Raw genomic sequence first — 15524 nt, 5'->3', positions numbered from 1 at the left:
ATGGTCTCTGCTCTAGAAGAGTCCAGAGGGTGTTAAAAAGTGGATTTCCTGCATTTAAAAAGACAGCACAACAAAGAGCCAGCACTGATATAGTGTGGAAGCAGCAGTTTGAAAAACACCAGGGGAAGATGGAGGGGAGAGTATTTATTCATCTCAGAGCATGGCCTGGAGAAGTGGGGACTCGGGGGAGACCCTTCCAGGAACAAAGGAGCTGGCAGGTGCCACTTATCTCACCCACACCCAAACATAAACACGTGACCACCTGCAGGAACCTGCAGGGCACCAACACTTGCTACCTAAGTTGCTTACACCAAGTCATCTCTCCCACCCCTGAACCTTGGTAGATCTGCTCTTCACAGTGATGCTTGCCTCTGTCCTGGGCCTGCAGGCCACCTCCCCCCACAAAACTGCTGCCAATTTCACCAACACCTTGTCTCCTGACCTGAGCATTTTGCCAGACCTCAGTTCCCGTAGCAGCAAGTCTCATTTCCCAAGCAGAGCAGTGCACACCAGTGCACACTTATTAAAACATGTCCCACTCAGCCAGGGACCAAAGACTGCCCACAACAGGCAAAGAGAGCCTCTGCAGACAATTGAATTGAATTAAAAATCAACCGAGACTCAACAGGAGAACATATACAACTCACAAAGGAGACACTGTCTGAAGCGCAAGGTCCTGGGGAAGAGGGCACACTGCAGTACAGGGCACCAGAGGATGTCTTCTTCAAAAAGCCATTACTTTACAGAGCAGATGACACAGCTGACATTCCTAACACATAGTAACAGATATACAGAGTTAGATAAAATGATGAGACAGAGGAAAATGTCTCAAATGGAAAGACAAAACCATAGCAAGGGACTGAAGTAAAATGGATATAAGTACTATGCCAGATACAGAATTTAAGTAATGATCATAAAGACACCCACTGGACTCTGAAAAGAAGACATCAGCAACACCCTAAACAAAGGGGCAAAAAAAAAAAAAAAAAGTATATGAGATGAAGAACACAAAAAAGGAAATTAAAAGTTCATGGATGAAATGAATATGAAGTTAGAGGAATCAGAGGAACAAATTAATGACCTAGAAGACAGAGTAATGGAAATTAATCAAGCTGAGCAAAAGAAAGAAGAATTATGGAACACAAGAACAGACTTAGGGAAATCTGTGACTCCATTTAACATAACAGCATTCCTACCATAGGAGTTCTAGAGGAAGAGGAGAGAGAAAAGGAGGCAGAAAATTTATTTGAAGAAATAATAGCTGCAAACTTCCTTAATCAGGGAAAGGAAATAGACATCTATATCCCAAAGACACAGAAAACGCCCATGAAAACCAACAACAGCAGGCCAACACCAAGACGTATGGTAATTGAATTTGCAAAATACAGTGACAGAGAAAAATCTTAAAAGCAGCAAGACAAAAGAAGGACTTAACTTACAAGAAAAGACCCATAAGGCTAGCTGGGGATTTCTCAACAGAAACTTGGCAAGCCAGAAGGGAGTGGCATGGTATATACAAAGTGCTGAATGGGAAAATTCTGCAGCCAAGAACATTCTATGCAGCAAGGCTATCATTCAGAAGAGAAGGAGAGATAAAGCATTTGTCAGACAAACAAAAACTAAGAGTTTGTGACCACGAAAGCAGCCCTGCAAGAAATATTAAAGAGGACTCTGTGAGTGGAAAGGAAAAGACCAAAAGTGACAGTATGAAAGCAGGAAACACAAAAGCAGGAACAATGAATATTTCTGTAAAAATCAGTCAAGGAACTCACACCAAAAAAAGGGCATAAAATATAGTAACATATACCTAAATCATCAGGGGGAGAGGAGAAAAGAATGGGCTCAAATTTGAAGGACCATCAACATAAATTAGAGAACGCAATTTGCAGAAGAGGTTATACACAAACCTAATGGCAACCATATATCAAAATCCATTAATAAACATGAGAAGAATAAAGGGAAAAAAAATGACAAATAGGTGCTTGGGTGGTTCAGTAGGTTAAGCAACTGACTCTTGATTTTGGTTCAGGTAATAATCTCACAGTTTTGAGATTGAGCCCTGTATGGGGCTCTGTTGAATTAAGATTCTCTCTTTCTCCTGTTTAATATTCTGTCTCTCCCTTGCCTTCTGCCCCTCCTCCACTCATGTGTTCTTTTGGGGGGTGGGGTGGGGTGGAGGATGTCAAATACATCACTAAAGAAAATTAGCAAAACACAAAAGAGATAAGAAAGGCTCAGAGAAAATCTCCAGAAACAACTACAGAACGAGTAATCAAATGACACTATAAATTCATATTTATCAATAATTACATTGAATGTCAATGGACTAAACAGTCCAATCAAAACACACAGGGTGACAGAGTGGATTAAAAAAAAAAAAAAAAAGACCCATCTACATACTACCTATAAGAGGCTCATTTTGGACCTAAAGACACCTGCAGATTGAAAGTGAGGGGATGGGGAAACATTTATCATGGAAATGAGTGTCAAAAGAAAGCCAGAGTAGCAATACTTATATTGGACAAACTAGACTAAAACAAAGACTCTAAGAAGAGACAAAGAAGGGCACTATGTAATAATAAAGGGAACAATCCAACAAGATGGTGTAACAAATATTTATGCACCCAACATGGAACCCCCAAATATATAAAACTAGTAACAAACATCAAAGAATTCACTGATAATAATACAACAAGAGTAGGGCACTTTAACACCCCACCTACATCAATGGACACATCGTCTAAACAGAAAACAAATAAGGAAGCAGTGGCTTTTAATGACACACTGGGTCAGATGGACTAAACATATATTTAGAACATTCTATCCTAAACAGCAGAACCCAACAGCAGAATACACATTTTTTTCCCAGGTGCACATGGGACATTCTCCAGAACAGATCACATCTTAGGTCAGAAAACAGGCCTCAAGAAATACACAAGACTGAAGTCATACCATGCACCTTTTCTGGCCACAATACTATCAAACTGGAAGTCAACCACAAGAAAAAAATCCGCAAAGACCACAAATACATGGATGTTAAACAACATGCTACTAAACAATGAATGGGTCTACCAAGAAATCAAAGAAAAAAAAAATACATGGAAATGAATGAAAATGAAAACACACAATGGTCCAAAATCTTTAGGATGCAGCGAAAGTGGTCCTAAAAGGGAAGTATACAGCAATACTGGTGGTACCTTAAGAACCAAGAAAAATCTCAAACAACCTAACCTTACATCTAAAGGGACTAGAACAAGAACAACAAATGAAGCCTATGGTCAGCAGAAGGAAGGGTATAATAAAGATTAAAGCAGAAATAACAAAAACTAAAAAAACAATAGAAAAGATCAATGATGCCAAGAGCTGGTTCTTTGAAAAAATTGATCAACCTCTAGCCAGACTTATGAAAAAGAAATGACCCAAATAAATAATATCACAAATGAAAGAAGTAACAACCAATAGCACAGAAATGCAAACAATTATGAGAATATTATGAAAACTTATATGCCAACAAACTGGACAACCTGAAAGAAATGGATCAATTCCTAGAAACATAAATTACCAAAAGCGAAACAGAAAGAAATAGAATACTTGAACAAACTGGTAAGTACCAAAAAAGTTTATCAGTGATCAAAAAACTCCCAACAAACCAAAGTCCAGGACCAGATGGCTTTGCAGGTGATTTCTGCCCATCATTTAAAGAGTTAGTACATATTCTTCTCCAACTATTCCAAAAAATAGAAGAGGATGGAAAACTTTGAAATTATTCTATGAAGACAGCATTATCCTGATAGTAAAACCAGATAAAGACACTACACAAAAAAGAGAACTACAGGGCAGTATCTATGATGGATATAAATGCAAAAATCCTCAACAAAATATTAGCAGAGTCCAACAATACTTGAAAATCATTCACCTCAATCGAGATTTATTCCTAGATGCAAGGACGATTCAATATTTGCAAAATCAGTCAACATGATACATCACATCACTAGGAGAAAGGATAAAAACCATATAATCATTTTAATAGATGCAAAAAAAAGCATTTGACAAAGTACAACATCCATTCATGATAAAAACCCTCAACAAACTAAGTCTAGAGGGAATATACCTCAACATAATAAAAGCCATATAGGAAAAACTATTATCAGCCTCAATGGGGAAAAACTTTTCCTCTATGATGAGGAACAAGACAGGGATGTCCACTCTCACCACTGTTATTTAACAGAGTACTGGAAGTTCTAGCCTCAGCAATCCGACAACAAAAAGGAATGCAAGTTGGTGAGGAAGAAGTCAAACTTTCACTATTTGCAGATGACCTGATACTGTATTGAGAAAACCTGTAAGAATCCACCAAAAAAACTACTAGAACTGAGAAATGAAATCAATGAAGTTACAGGATACAAATCTAATGTAGAGAAATTTGTTGCATTTCTACACACTAATAATGAAGCAGAAGTGAAATTAAGAAAACAATCCCATTTACAACTGCACCACAAGCAATACCTAGGAATAAACTTAACCAATGAGGTGAAAGACCAGTACTCTGAAAACTATAAAACACTGATGAAAGAAACTGATTATGACACAAAGAAATGGGAAGACATTCTATGCTCATGGATTGGAAGAATACATACTGGTAAATACCCATACTATCAAAAGCAATCTAGAGACTTAATGCAATCCCTATCAAAATAAAAAAAAAAAAAAATGAGCATAACAATTAAAAAATTTGTATGGAATCAGAAAAGACCCTCAACAGACAAAGCAATCCTTAAAAAGTAATAACTGGAGGTATCACAATTCCAGACTGCAAGTTACATTACAAAGCTATAGTCATCAAAACAGTATGGTCCTGGCACAAAAACAGACACATAGATCCATGGAACAGAAGAAAACAGCCAGAAATAAACCCACATCTGTATGGCCAATTAATCTTCAACAAAACAGGAATGAATATCCAATAGAAAAAGACAGTCTTTCCAACAAATGGTGCTGGGAAAAGTAGATAGTTACTTGCAAAAGAATGAATCTGGCCCACTTTGTTATACCATACACAAAAATAAACTCAAAAAGAATTTAAGACTTAAATGAGAGACCTGAAACCATAAAAATCCTACAAGAGGGCACAGGCAAGAATTTTTCTGACCTAGGCAGCACTTTTCTAGGTGTGTCTCCTGAGGTAAGGGAAACAAAAGCAAAAATAAACTATTAGAACTAGATCAAAATAAAAAGCTTCTGCACAGCAAAGGGATCAACAAAACTGAAAGGCAACCTATGGAATGGGAGAAGATATTTGTAAATGATATATCTAATATAGGGTTAGTATCCAAAATAAAGAACTTATAAAACTCAATGCCTAAAAACCAAATAATCAGTTTAAAAACAGGCACACAACATGAACAGACATTTCTCCAAAGAAGACCTACATACAGCCAACAGACATGTGAAGATGTTCAACATCACTTATCATTAGGAAAATGCAAATCAAACCCACAATGAGATATCACTTCATATATGTCAGAATAGCTAAAATAAAAAACACAAGTGTTGTCAAGAAAAAGGAACACTCATGCTCTGTTGGTGGGAATGAGACCTGGGGCAGCCACTGTAGAACACAGTATGGAGTTTCCTGGAAAATTTAAAAATCGAATTACCCTATGATCTAGTAGTTCTACTGGATATTTACCCAAAGAATACAAAAACACTGATTTGAAAAGATACATGCAACCCTATGTTTATTGTGCAGCATTATTTACAATAGCCAAATTATGGAAGCAGCCCAGGTATCCATCGGCAGATGAATGAATAAAGAAGTAGCACACATGTGCGCGCACACACACACACACACACACACACACACAGGAATATTATTTATCCATAAAAAAGAATGAATTCTTGCCATGTGCAACAACATGGATGAATCTGGAGAGTATAATACTAAGTGAAAGCAGTCAAAGACAAATAACATATGCTGTCACTCATGTGAAATTTAAAAAATAAAACAAGAAAAAAAGAGACAAACCAAAAAACAGACTCTTAACTATAGAGATCAACTCATGGTTACCAGAAGGGAGGTTGCTGAGGGATGGGTAAAACAGGGGATGGGGATTAAAGAGTATACTTATCATGATCAACAATGAGTAACGTATAGAAATGTTGAATCACTTACTATATTGTACACCTGAAACTAACATAACATAGTATGTAAACTGTACTGGAATTAAAATAAAAAGTTTATTTTTTTGAGACATAACATGTCGCATGTGAGCAACATGGGAGGTGGGAGAGGGAGACAGAGAATTCTAAGTAGGCCTCATGCCCAGTGTACTCCTCAGGATTTGATCTCATGAAATCTCATGACCATGAGATCATGATCTGAACCAAAATGAAGAGTCCGATGCTTAAGTAAGCCATCCAGGCACCCCTCAAAAATGTAATTTAAAAAACAAAAAGAATTTCCTGCAGAACATCTTGCCTATTGTTTTCCGGCCAAAAGATTTCTTGACAGTAAAGACTCAACAGCATGGTATTGATGTAAAATCAAATTGACTGATGGAACAGTGAGCCCAAAAATAAATCAAGACATGCATGAATAACCGATACTTGACCATGACAGCACAGTAAAAGATTGCTTTTTCAACAGCAGTGGTGGAATAATTAAATATCCACATGTAAAACGAACTTGGATCCACACCTTATATCACATATAAACATGAAGTCAAAATGGACCAAAGATGTAAATGTAAAACTTAAAACTATGAAACTTCAAGGGTAAAACATTTATGTTAGATAAAGTTTTCTTGATACAAGGGGCTCCTCAGAGAAACAACCAAGCTGGTATAGAAAAAGTACAGGATGAAGCGAGAAACTCTTTGGTTTGCCAGAACGTAAGACGTGCTCAAAAACCGATAGGGGCATGTCAAAGGGTAAGATTTCAACTTGAAGGGGTTTCTACTGCCCAAATTCAAACAGTTTGGTTATCAAAATAAATAATGAAAGGAAAGGTTTATAGCGTATTAACTTAAAAAATTTCACAAGCCACAGTGATGAGTAAATGGAAAAGGAAAATCTCATCCATACAGAATATCAACTAGTAAGCAGAGGATGAGAGAAAAATCACCATTCTGCAACATCACAGTAGTAACTGATGAAGGCAAGAAATCATTCGTGGATGCTCATCTATGGTTTTTTAGAAACAGAACACTCACACTGACCCCAAAGTATCTCACAGGAGGTTACTTATTAATTACAAAGGGGGAAAAAGATATTTGTAAAGTGGAGAAATCTGGCCATTTAAAGTAGCGATCTAAGCCAAACACAAATATTAATGAGACAGAATGGTTTCCTAATGTAAAGCACTGAAGAACCTATCACTTTAGCCAAAATGATGCATTAGGCTGGATACAGTAAGGAGAGAGAAATCAAACATTAAGTTTGAAAAAAAAGAAGTTTGACATAAGTAATTACTAACTACACCAAGGAACTGGGATAACAGGACTGGATAGTAAGAAGTTGAGACAATGCTAGGGCACCTGGGTGGCTCAGTCAGTTAAGCATCAGACGTGAGCTCAGGTCATGATCTCACGGTTCGTGGGTTTGAGCCCCGCATCAGGCTTCAGATTCTGTCTTTCCCTCTCTCTCTGCCCCTCCCGCACTTTATCTCTCTCTCTCAAAAATAAATATACAATTTAAAAACGTTTTTTAATAAAAAAAATTTTTAAAAGAAGTTGAGACAAGGCTAAAAATATAATTATTAGAGCAGATATAATAAATATATGATATATAATAGCCACTACCTCTAAGGCTGGGACAGATTGTGAGAAAAGATACAGCCATCGCTCACTTTGGTGCTGCATCAGTGGGATTTGTTGGAAATTCACCCTCTGGAACTTGTTCACAAATCTTCTTACTCTATGGTACATACTGGCAATCTGTGTCCTGGATTTCTCCCACCACCAAATGAAAAAAAAAAAAAAAAGCTGTTGTGAAGGACATTATTATAACAACTGACAAAATTTAATATAGATTATCAGATAATGTTGTGTTGTATTAATGTCAGATTTCCTGAATCTGGTAATTATACTGTGGTTATACGAGATTATCCTTGCTTATATCAAAACTCATCAACTTGTAGATTTTAAATTTGTGCAGCTTACTGTAAATCTTATCTCAGTAAAACTAAAAACACTTAAAGAGACTATACTTCAGAGACACATAGACATGTTTGGAGCTCAAGGGTCATGTCTACAACTTACTCCCATATAAGTAAAAAAAAAAAATTAAATTAAAAAATAACCCTAAGTATACCAAAGCGAGAAATAAGGAAAATGCAGCAAAATTCAGCATCCTTAGGAAGGGCTCATAGGGCTTAATGCTAAGTTCTCACATGTGGGCTTTACGCTGAAACATCAGTTGGCTGGATATGTGTCTCAATTCAATTTTTTTTCTGTGAAAACCTTAGAAATCTTTACTCCAGGTTCTTCTGGAGTCAAGTCCAATGATAATCTGACATTCTTTCCATTGTAAGTGATGCACTCTTTTTGTGCAGATGCCCAAAGTATTATTTTCTTTTTCTTTCAGAGCCCTACAACAAGTTTCAATTGATGGCTGTTGTCTCCATTTTCCTAGGCACTTGGTGAACCTTTTCAATACAAATGTTCATCTTTGTTTTAACAATATTTTGTTTTTGTTTTGTTTCTTTGTTCAAGTAGTCTTCAGGTACTATTATTAATGTTCATATATTTAGGTGCATATGTATGTAAAATCTTTTCACTTTATGAATTTCTTATGATCTCTTTACTTGATTTGTAAAATCATTTATTTCTTTTATGGTACTTTCTGGAGTGTTTAGTCATTCAAGAATTTTCTGGTTCATCTTCATTTCTGAAATCTTTCTAATTCATTCCTCATTCTGTCAATTTTTCTTTTCATGACCTCCTACAGAATAGGAGCTCATTTCTAAACTTTTCTAAATCTAATTTATACTGTTTTTTTCATAGCATAGTTTTATTTTCCCAGCTCATTTTATAGAAGTAGGTTTCATTATCTCTCTGCTTTAAGACCAAGGTATACTGCTATCTTCACTTCTTTAGATCTGTTAATTCAGAGGACTTCTGTCATCTTTTCTTCTTATACTACCTTTCAATCATATAAAACTATAGTACTTTCTATAACCAATTTACAGTAGCATGTGTTTTCTTATACTTTTAAAGTTTCCTAGGTAGGATTCATAAACAAATGGTACCTTAGTGTAAACACTTCCCTAATACTTTGAGATTTGCCTTCTCGAATGCCCCCTCCCACATGTATCTGAGGCTTTTCTCTTCTTTGCCCCCAAATTCCTACCCTGGTCAACTTGTGTTTATTTGCAGCAGTTTCTTCTCAGTGTGGGGCTCTGTTCTTTCACTGACTATTTCCAAGAATCTCAGGAACCAGGCTGTTCCAGCTCCCTTGCACTTTCCAGTGGCAAACTGTATCTCATTTCAGACCCTATTAACAATTTGTGGACCACACTTTGAGTAGCACTAAACTGAGATACTCTCTTCTTCAGAGAAATGCTGGGTGGCTTTCTAAGAAGGCAGACAGGTACCACTATAAATGTATATGATGTCTAGCAGCAAGTGGACCTCAACATGATCCGCAATCCTACTACGTTTTACTGGAAAATTCAATCCTCTCTGAGGGCACACAGACAAACCTTCTATTTATTCCTGCCTTCTCTCCTGTTCATAACAAAACATCTCTCCTTCTATCCAAAGTCATCAATCTCTCCACCTATGCCTTGGATTAATCCTATCCTGCCTTGTCAAAACCCTCACACACTCACTTAGAAATCTCTTTGGTACATCCAATAGCTCACTTGATTGAACTCTTCCACTTTCATATAAACATGCTTAAAGCCTTTCCTATTTACAAAAAAAAAGCAATAAACAAGAAACCCTTAACTCCATTTTTTTCCTCCCCAAGTATTGCCTTATCCCTTTAAACTTCTCTACAGAGTTGTCTAAACTTTCCATCTATATCTCTTTACTTCCCATCCACTGTATAACCCACCCCAATATGGTTTCCCCTTCTACTTCACCAAAATATGCTTTTGCATGACTGCCATATTTCTAACGCTAAAAATGTTCTTGGCCTCTCTTACCTGATCTTGCAGAAATATGACACTATGAAACACCACTGCTTTGTTAATTCTTTCTTTCCTTGGCTTCCATGACACTACATATTTCTGGTTTTCTCCTACCTCTTTCTCAGTCTCCTTTGTATATTTCCATCCTTATCTAGTAGCCATTACATACCTGACTTCCTGAAGCCTTGTCCTAGGTGATCTCCTCACTTTCACCTCCAGAGGAGACGGGAAAAGAGCAAAGGAAGGACAACAGGAGACCAAAAAGGATGGGTCAGAGAAGTGGGAGGAAACCTTAATACCAAAAGATGGGTGGGAAAGTGAGCTGAGAAGATTAGTAAAAGCAAGTTAAGGCACATGACACACAAGTATAGAAGACTGATGAAGACTGGAAGAAACAAATCAACATGCACCAGTACAAAGAGACAGACACTAGGAATCTCATGTGCTATAGGTTCTCTTCCTGGTTATCCTTAATGCTTAATATAGACAGCCAATAGAGCCCAGAAAGAGTATTCATTCACAATCAAGGTAAAATAAAGACCTTCTGGTAGTTATGAATCCTAATTACTATACATGACATTTTTCTTTTAAGTTTATTGTATCATGACAAGAGTACCTATGGACTATGTATATTAGAAGAAATCAGAACAAATTTCTTTGAGGAACAGTGTATTTTTACAACTTAGAAGAGATATGAAAACCATTTTGAAAGAAGAGATAAACATGGAAAAATACTGAGGCAATTCAGCTGATAGTTATATTCACATGTTGTTTTAAACAAATATTTGAACATGAACCCTACATATATTATGTACATATAGTATAGCACTAGTAGATCTTGTACACAATAAATCACATGAACATAAAACAATTTTTAAATACACAATTTTACTTATTTGTTTCTGAAAGTGAAAGAGCACAAACACTTGAGTGGGGGAGAGGCAGAGAGAGAGGGAGACAGAGAATCCCAAGCAGGCTCCATGCTGTCAGTGCACAGCCTGACTCAGGGCTCAAATCCACAAACCCTGAGATCATGACCTGAGCTGAAATCAAGAGTTGAATGCTTAACTGACTGAGCCACCCAGGTGCCCAAAACATTAAAAAAAAAAAAAGTTTTTTAATGTTTATTTATTTTAGAGAGAGAAAGTGTACATGTGCACGAGCAGGGGAGGGGCAGAGAGAGAGGGAGACAGACTCCAGACTCTGAGGCGAACCCACATACTGAGAGATAATGACCTGAGCCAAAGTCGTAAGCTTAACCAACTAAGCCACCCAGGCGCCCGCCACCCCCTCAGAAAAAAACATTTTTAAAGAATAAAATCAGGGTCAAATATTTTTAAATGTATTGCTAATCATGATAGCTATGAAGCTATTATCCTCTCATTGTCCAAGATGTGATATACACTTAAGGCATAGTTCATCGTTAATATAGAGGATGTCCATCAATTTCAGAGTCTTCTTGGTAACTTTGAAACTTCTGGTCTAATTGTTAGATATGGTTAGAAAATTACTTATGTTCATCTCACAGTAAGACTAATTAAGGTCCTATAAAATATCAGCTCTGTCACTATAATGCTGTTATACTTACAAATTAATATTATTTTTCATCAGAGCTAAAAACGAGACTTCAAAGATTCAAATAATTTAGGGCTGGTGGAAAATCACAAATCCATCAACTCCATACACCTGGTAATATGGAAAACAAAATGGAACAGCAACAATTACAGCTTTCTACAAAATACAGATCTCCTGGCCAGCTAATCCACCACTGACTGACTGCATATTCAGGTGCCAGGAAATGACAAGTATCTATCCCTCTATGTAACACTAAGTCATCAAAGGTGAGAAACCCTGAGGAACCTTCTGTATTTTCCTTAACTGGGGAAGAGCCAAGCTATCAGCATCCAACCTTGATTACAGACTTAAAATGTAACACTCTAGGCTATTAATATTGGCACTGGGGATCACTTTTTATGGCTATAGCACATGTGCCCTACATGCTACAACTTAGGAATTTCTCCAGGCTGCTGAAACTGAGGGGTTTTTATGAAAGTCCATATGGGACTTTCCTAGTAACTGAGATTACAGGATTTTATGTCAGGGTCCTGATAATGACCTACCATGATCATCAATTTTTGACAGTCATTTTGGTTAAAAACAAAGGTTATAATCCATAAGCCAAGTTCTCCCAAAACATGTAAATTGTATAATTTGTGTATGTGCACTAGGGGTAGAATGAGGGGACACAACAGGGTCTGCAGTATAGAAATCCTATCAGTTCCAGGGTAGCTGTGTACAGTTTGATAGACTGCACAGCACAAGGGACTTCTCAATTTAAGAGAGCTCTTATGTCTAATTAATGCAAAGGTACCTTTTGGCCTGCAGCAGCCCTGATTCCTTCCCTCAGGATACTTTGTATACTTTATGTGAAATGTAGCCATTTAACAGGCTTATTCATGTGACCATGACAATCTACTTATCAAGTACTTTAAAGGTTAATTTATGCATAGAAGTTCTAATGTTTTCCCTCAACTCAATAAATTATATGTTACCTCATAATGTGACACACATCCCATTTTAGAGACTACTGGTCTAGAATGTACTTGCAAATGCAGGAGTCAATTTGAGAAAGGGGTCAAGGTTATAGGGAGAAATGCAAGACTTGTGCAACTAGGTTGATAACTTAATTTGGTGACATCTCTAAGAAAAATTAAAAAGACAAAAAAATCTAGAGATGTAAGAACCAAAGTTAGCAAATTACTCACATCTAGGTTTATTTAAAAGGTGCAATGCAATTTAAAAATGGTAATTTGGGGTACCTGGATGGCTCAGTCAGTTAAGCATCCTGCTCTTGATTTTGGTTCAGGTCATAATCTCACAGTCATGAGACTGAGCCCGGCATTGGGCTCCGGGCTAAGCATGGACCCTGCTTGGGATTTTCTCTCTCCCTCTCTTTGCCCCTCCACCACTTGCACATGTACACGCTCTCTCAAAAATAAACATTTTTTCTAATGGTATTTTGGGGCACCTGGGTGGTTCAGTTGTTAAGCATCCCACTTCAGCTCAGGTTATGATCTCAAGGTTCCTGAGTTCGAGCCTGGCATTGGGCTCTCTGCAGTCAGCACAGAGCCCACTTTGACCGGTCCTCTGTCCCCCTTTCTGTCCCTCCCCTACTCACACTCTCTCTCAAAAATAAACATAAAAAAAAAGTAAAAAATGGTATTTTGACATCCACTTTCCACCAGGACAGAGTAACCAATACCAAGACAAGTTTGCCTGCTAGGAAAAAATGTATGTAACTGGGAAGAATATAGGAAGCAACTGTCTTCAGGCATTAGACAATAAGCAAGTAAAGACTGTGATCCCTGAAAAAAAGGAAATTCAGGAGGTGAGCCTCGAAAATGTCTTGATTCTCTGCCTGGAGACTCTTTACCAACCACAGTACAGGGAGCTAGAGTCTAAGTAGAACACAGCTAAGAGCCAGAGGAGAATGTGGGGCTGTGGAACAAATTAAACACTGGAGGAAGAGAGCTGCAAAAAGTAAGGATGCCAGGAGTCTCCGTAGGGTTTCTCCCAAGTCCTTGGCTGAAGGCTACCAGGCATGTGCACAACAAGACTTTGGGAAACTTACCAGAGAGTAGTTGCTAAGGGATTGAGAAAAGCAAAGATACTAGAGACCCAACAAGATCAAAGAGAAAAGCAATTTTTAAAAAGTAGTCTTAACTCAGCCATACTAATAATTGCTTAAAATGTAAATGGTCAAATTAAAAGCAAAAATTTACAGGTTGGATTAAGAAAAAAAAAAAAGACACAGCTATATACTATCTACAAGAGACATAATTTAAATATAAAGGTTAAAAGTAAAAGAATGGGAAAATATACTACGCAAATAGAGATTAAAAAACTGGTGCAACTGTATTAATATAAGACAATGCAAACTTCACCAAAAAGTAGTGTGAGATAACATTTCAGTGTTAAAAAAGGGCAAGCCATTCATCAGTAAGATAAAGATTCAAAATACCTGTAGCAAAAACTAACCAGGATTAAAGGAATAAAAAGATAAATCAACAATTATGAGATTTTAACATTCTTCTCTCCATAACTGATGATCAAATAGACAACAAAAAACCACGCCCAATACAAATATAGATTTTTACAACACTATCAACCAACTTGACCTAACTGACATTTACTGAACACTACACCCAACAACTGTAGATAGAATTTAAGTTCTTTTCAAATACGCACGGAACATTCACCAAGACAGAGAATACGTTAGGACATAAAAGGTCTCAATAACTTCAAAAGATTTAAGTCTTAACAGAGAATTTTTTTTTTTACTACAATGGAATAAGCTACCCAGAAAATCCCATTTACCTTTAAATTAACACATTTTTCTTTTTTTTTTTTTTTAACACATTTATTTTTGAGAGAAGGAGACAGAGCACAAGTAGGGGAGGGGCAGAGAGAGAGGGAGACACAAAATCCCAAGCAGGGTCCAATCTCTGACCTGTCAGGTCCTGATATGTAGGACCCAAACTGAACCCAAACCAAAGAACCGAGAGATCATGACCTGGGCCTAGGTCGGACGCTTAACCAACTGAGCCACCCAGGAGCCCCAAATTAATACATTTCTAAGCAACCCATCAGTCACAGAAGAAATCACAAGAGAAATTAAAAAAAATGTTTTTAATGTTTATTTTGAGAGAGACACAGTGCAAGCAGGGGAAGACAGAGAGACCCACAGAATCTTAAACAGGCTCCAGGCTCAAAGCTGTCAGCAAAGAGCCCCATGCCGGGCTCAAACTCACAAACCGCGACATCATGACCTGAGCTGAAGTCGGACGCTCAACCAACTGAGCCACCCAGGGGCCCCCACAAGAGACATTTTAAAATATTTTAATAGAATGTTAATAAAAACACAATGCAAACTTTGTTTGAGGTGGCTAACACATAGAAAATAATGCCTTTAAAGCAGAGACAAACAAGAAATAAAATTAAAGCCAAAAGTTAGGTGATAAGCCCTTAGTGAATAGCAAGCAAGAAAAAGAGTAAATATTACTAATAGAAGCAAAATAGGAGACAGCACTCAGCCTCTGAAAACATTAAAATGATAAGGGAATACTGTGACCAAATATATGCCAAAAATGTAGCAATTAGATGAAACAGAAAATTTTCTTCAATTTACCAAAATGGATTCATGAAGAAATATAAAATCTGAATAGCCCTGTATCAAAGACACTGAATTCCTAATCAAAAACCTTCTCATGAAGAAAACTCCAAGCCCATATGGATTCACTGAATTCTGTCAAATATTTAAATACTAATTTTACAAAACCTCTTTCAGAAAATGAGATGGAACACTTTATACATTGAGGTCAGTATTACCTTG

General features: G+C 37.1%; 1 protein-coding gene across 3 annotated transcripts in view; it reads right to left on the bottom strand.

Moving 5' to 3' along the window:
• TRIM24 (tripartite motif containing 24) overlaps positions 1 to 15524 on the bottom strand; it is a 122734-nt gene that overhangs the window by 100225 nt on the left and 6985 nt on the right. The window contains exon 1 of one of the 3 annotated variants that reach the window (XM_042925913.1): positions 7800 to 7854. The exons of the other annotated variants lie outside the window; for them this stretch is intronic. Within the exon in view, the coding sequence (XP_042781847.1) occupies positions 7800 to 7839 (40 nt within the window). The 5' untranslated portion in view covers positions 7840 to 7854. Of the gene's footprint in view, positions 1 to 7799; positions 7855 to 15524 lie in introns of those variants that run through there. 3 annotated transcript variants of the gene reach the window in all.

The sequence above is a fragment of the Panthera leo genome, chromosome A2, assembly GCF_018350215.1.
Source record: "Panthera leo isolate Ple1 chromosome A2, P.leo_Ple1_pat1.1, whole genome shotgun sequence".
NCBI lineage: Eukaryota > Metazoa > Chordata > Mammalia > Carnivora > Felidae > Panthera > Panthera leo.
Note: the sequence above shows the minus strand (reverse complement) of the source record. Positions and strands in the feature narration are given on the sequence as shown.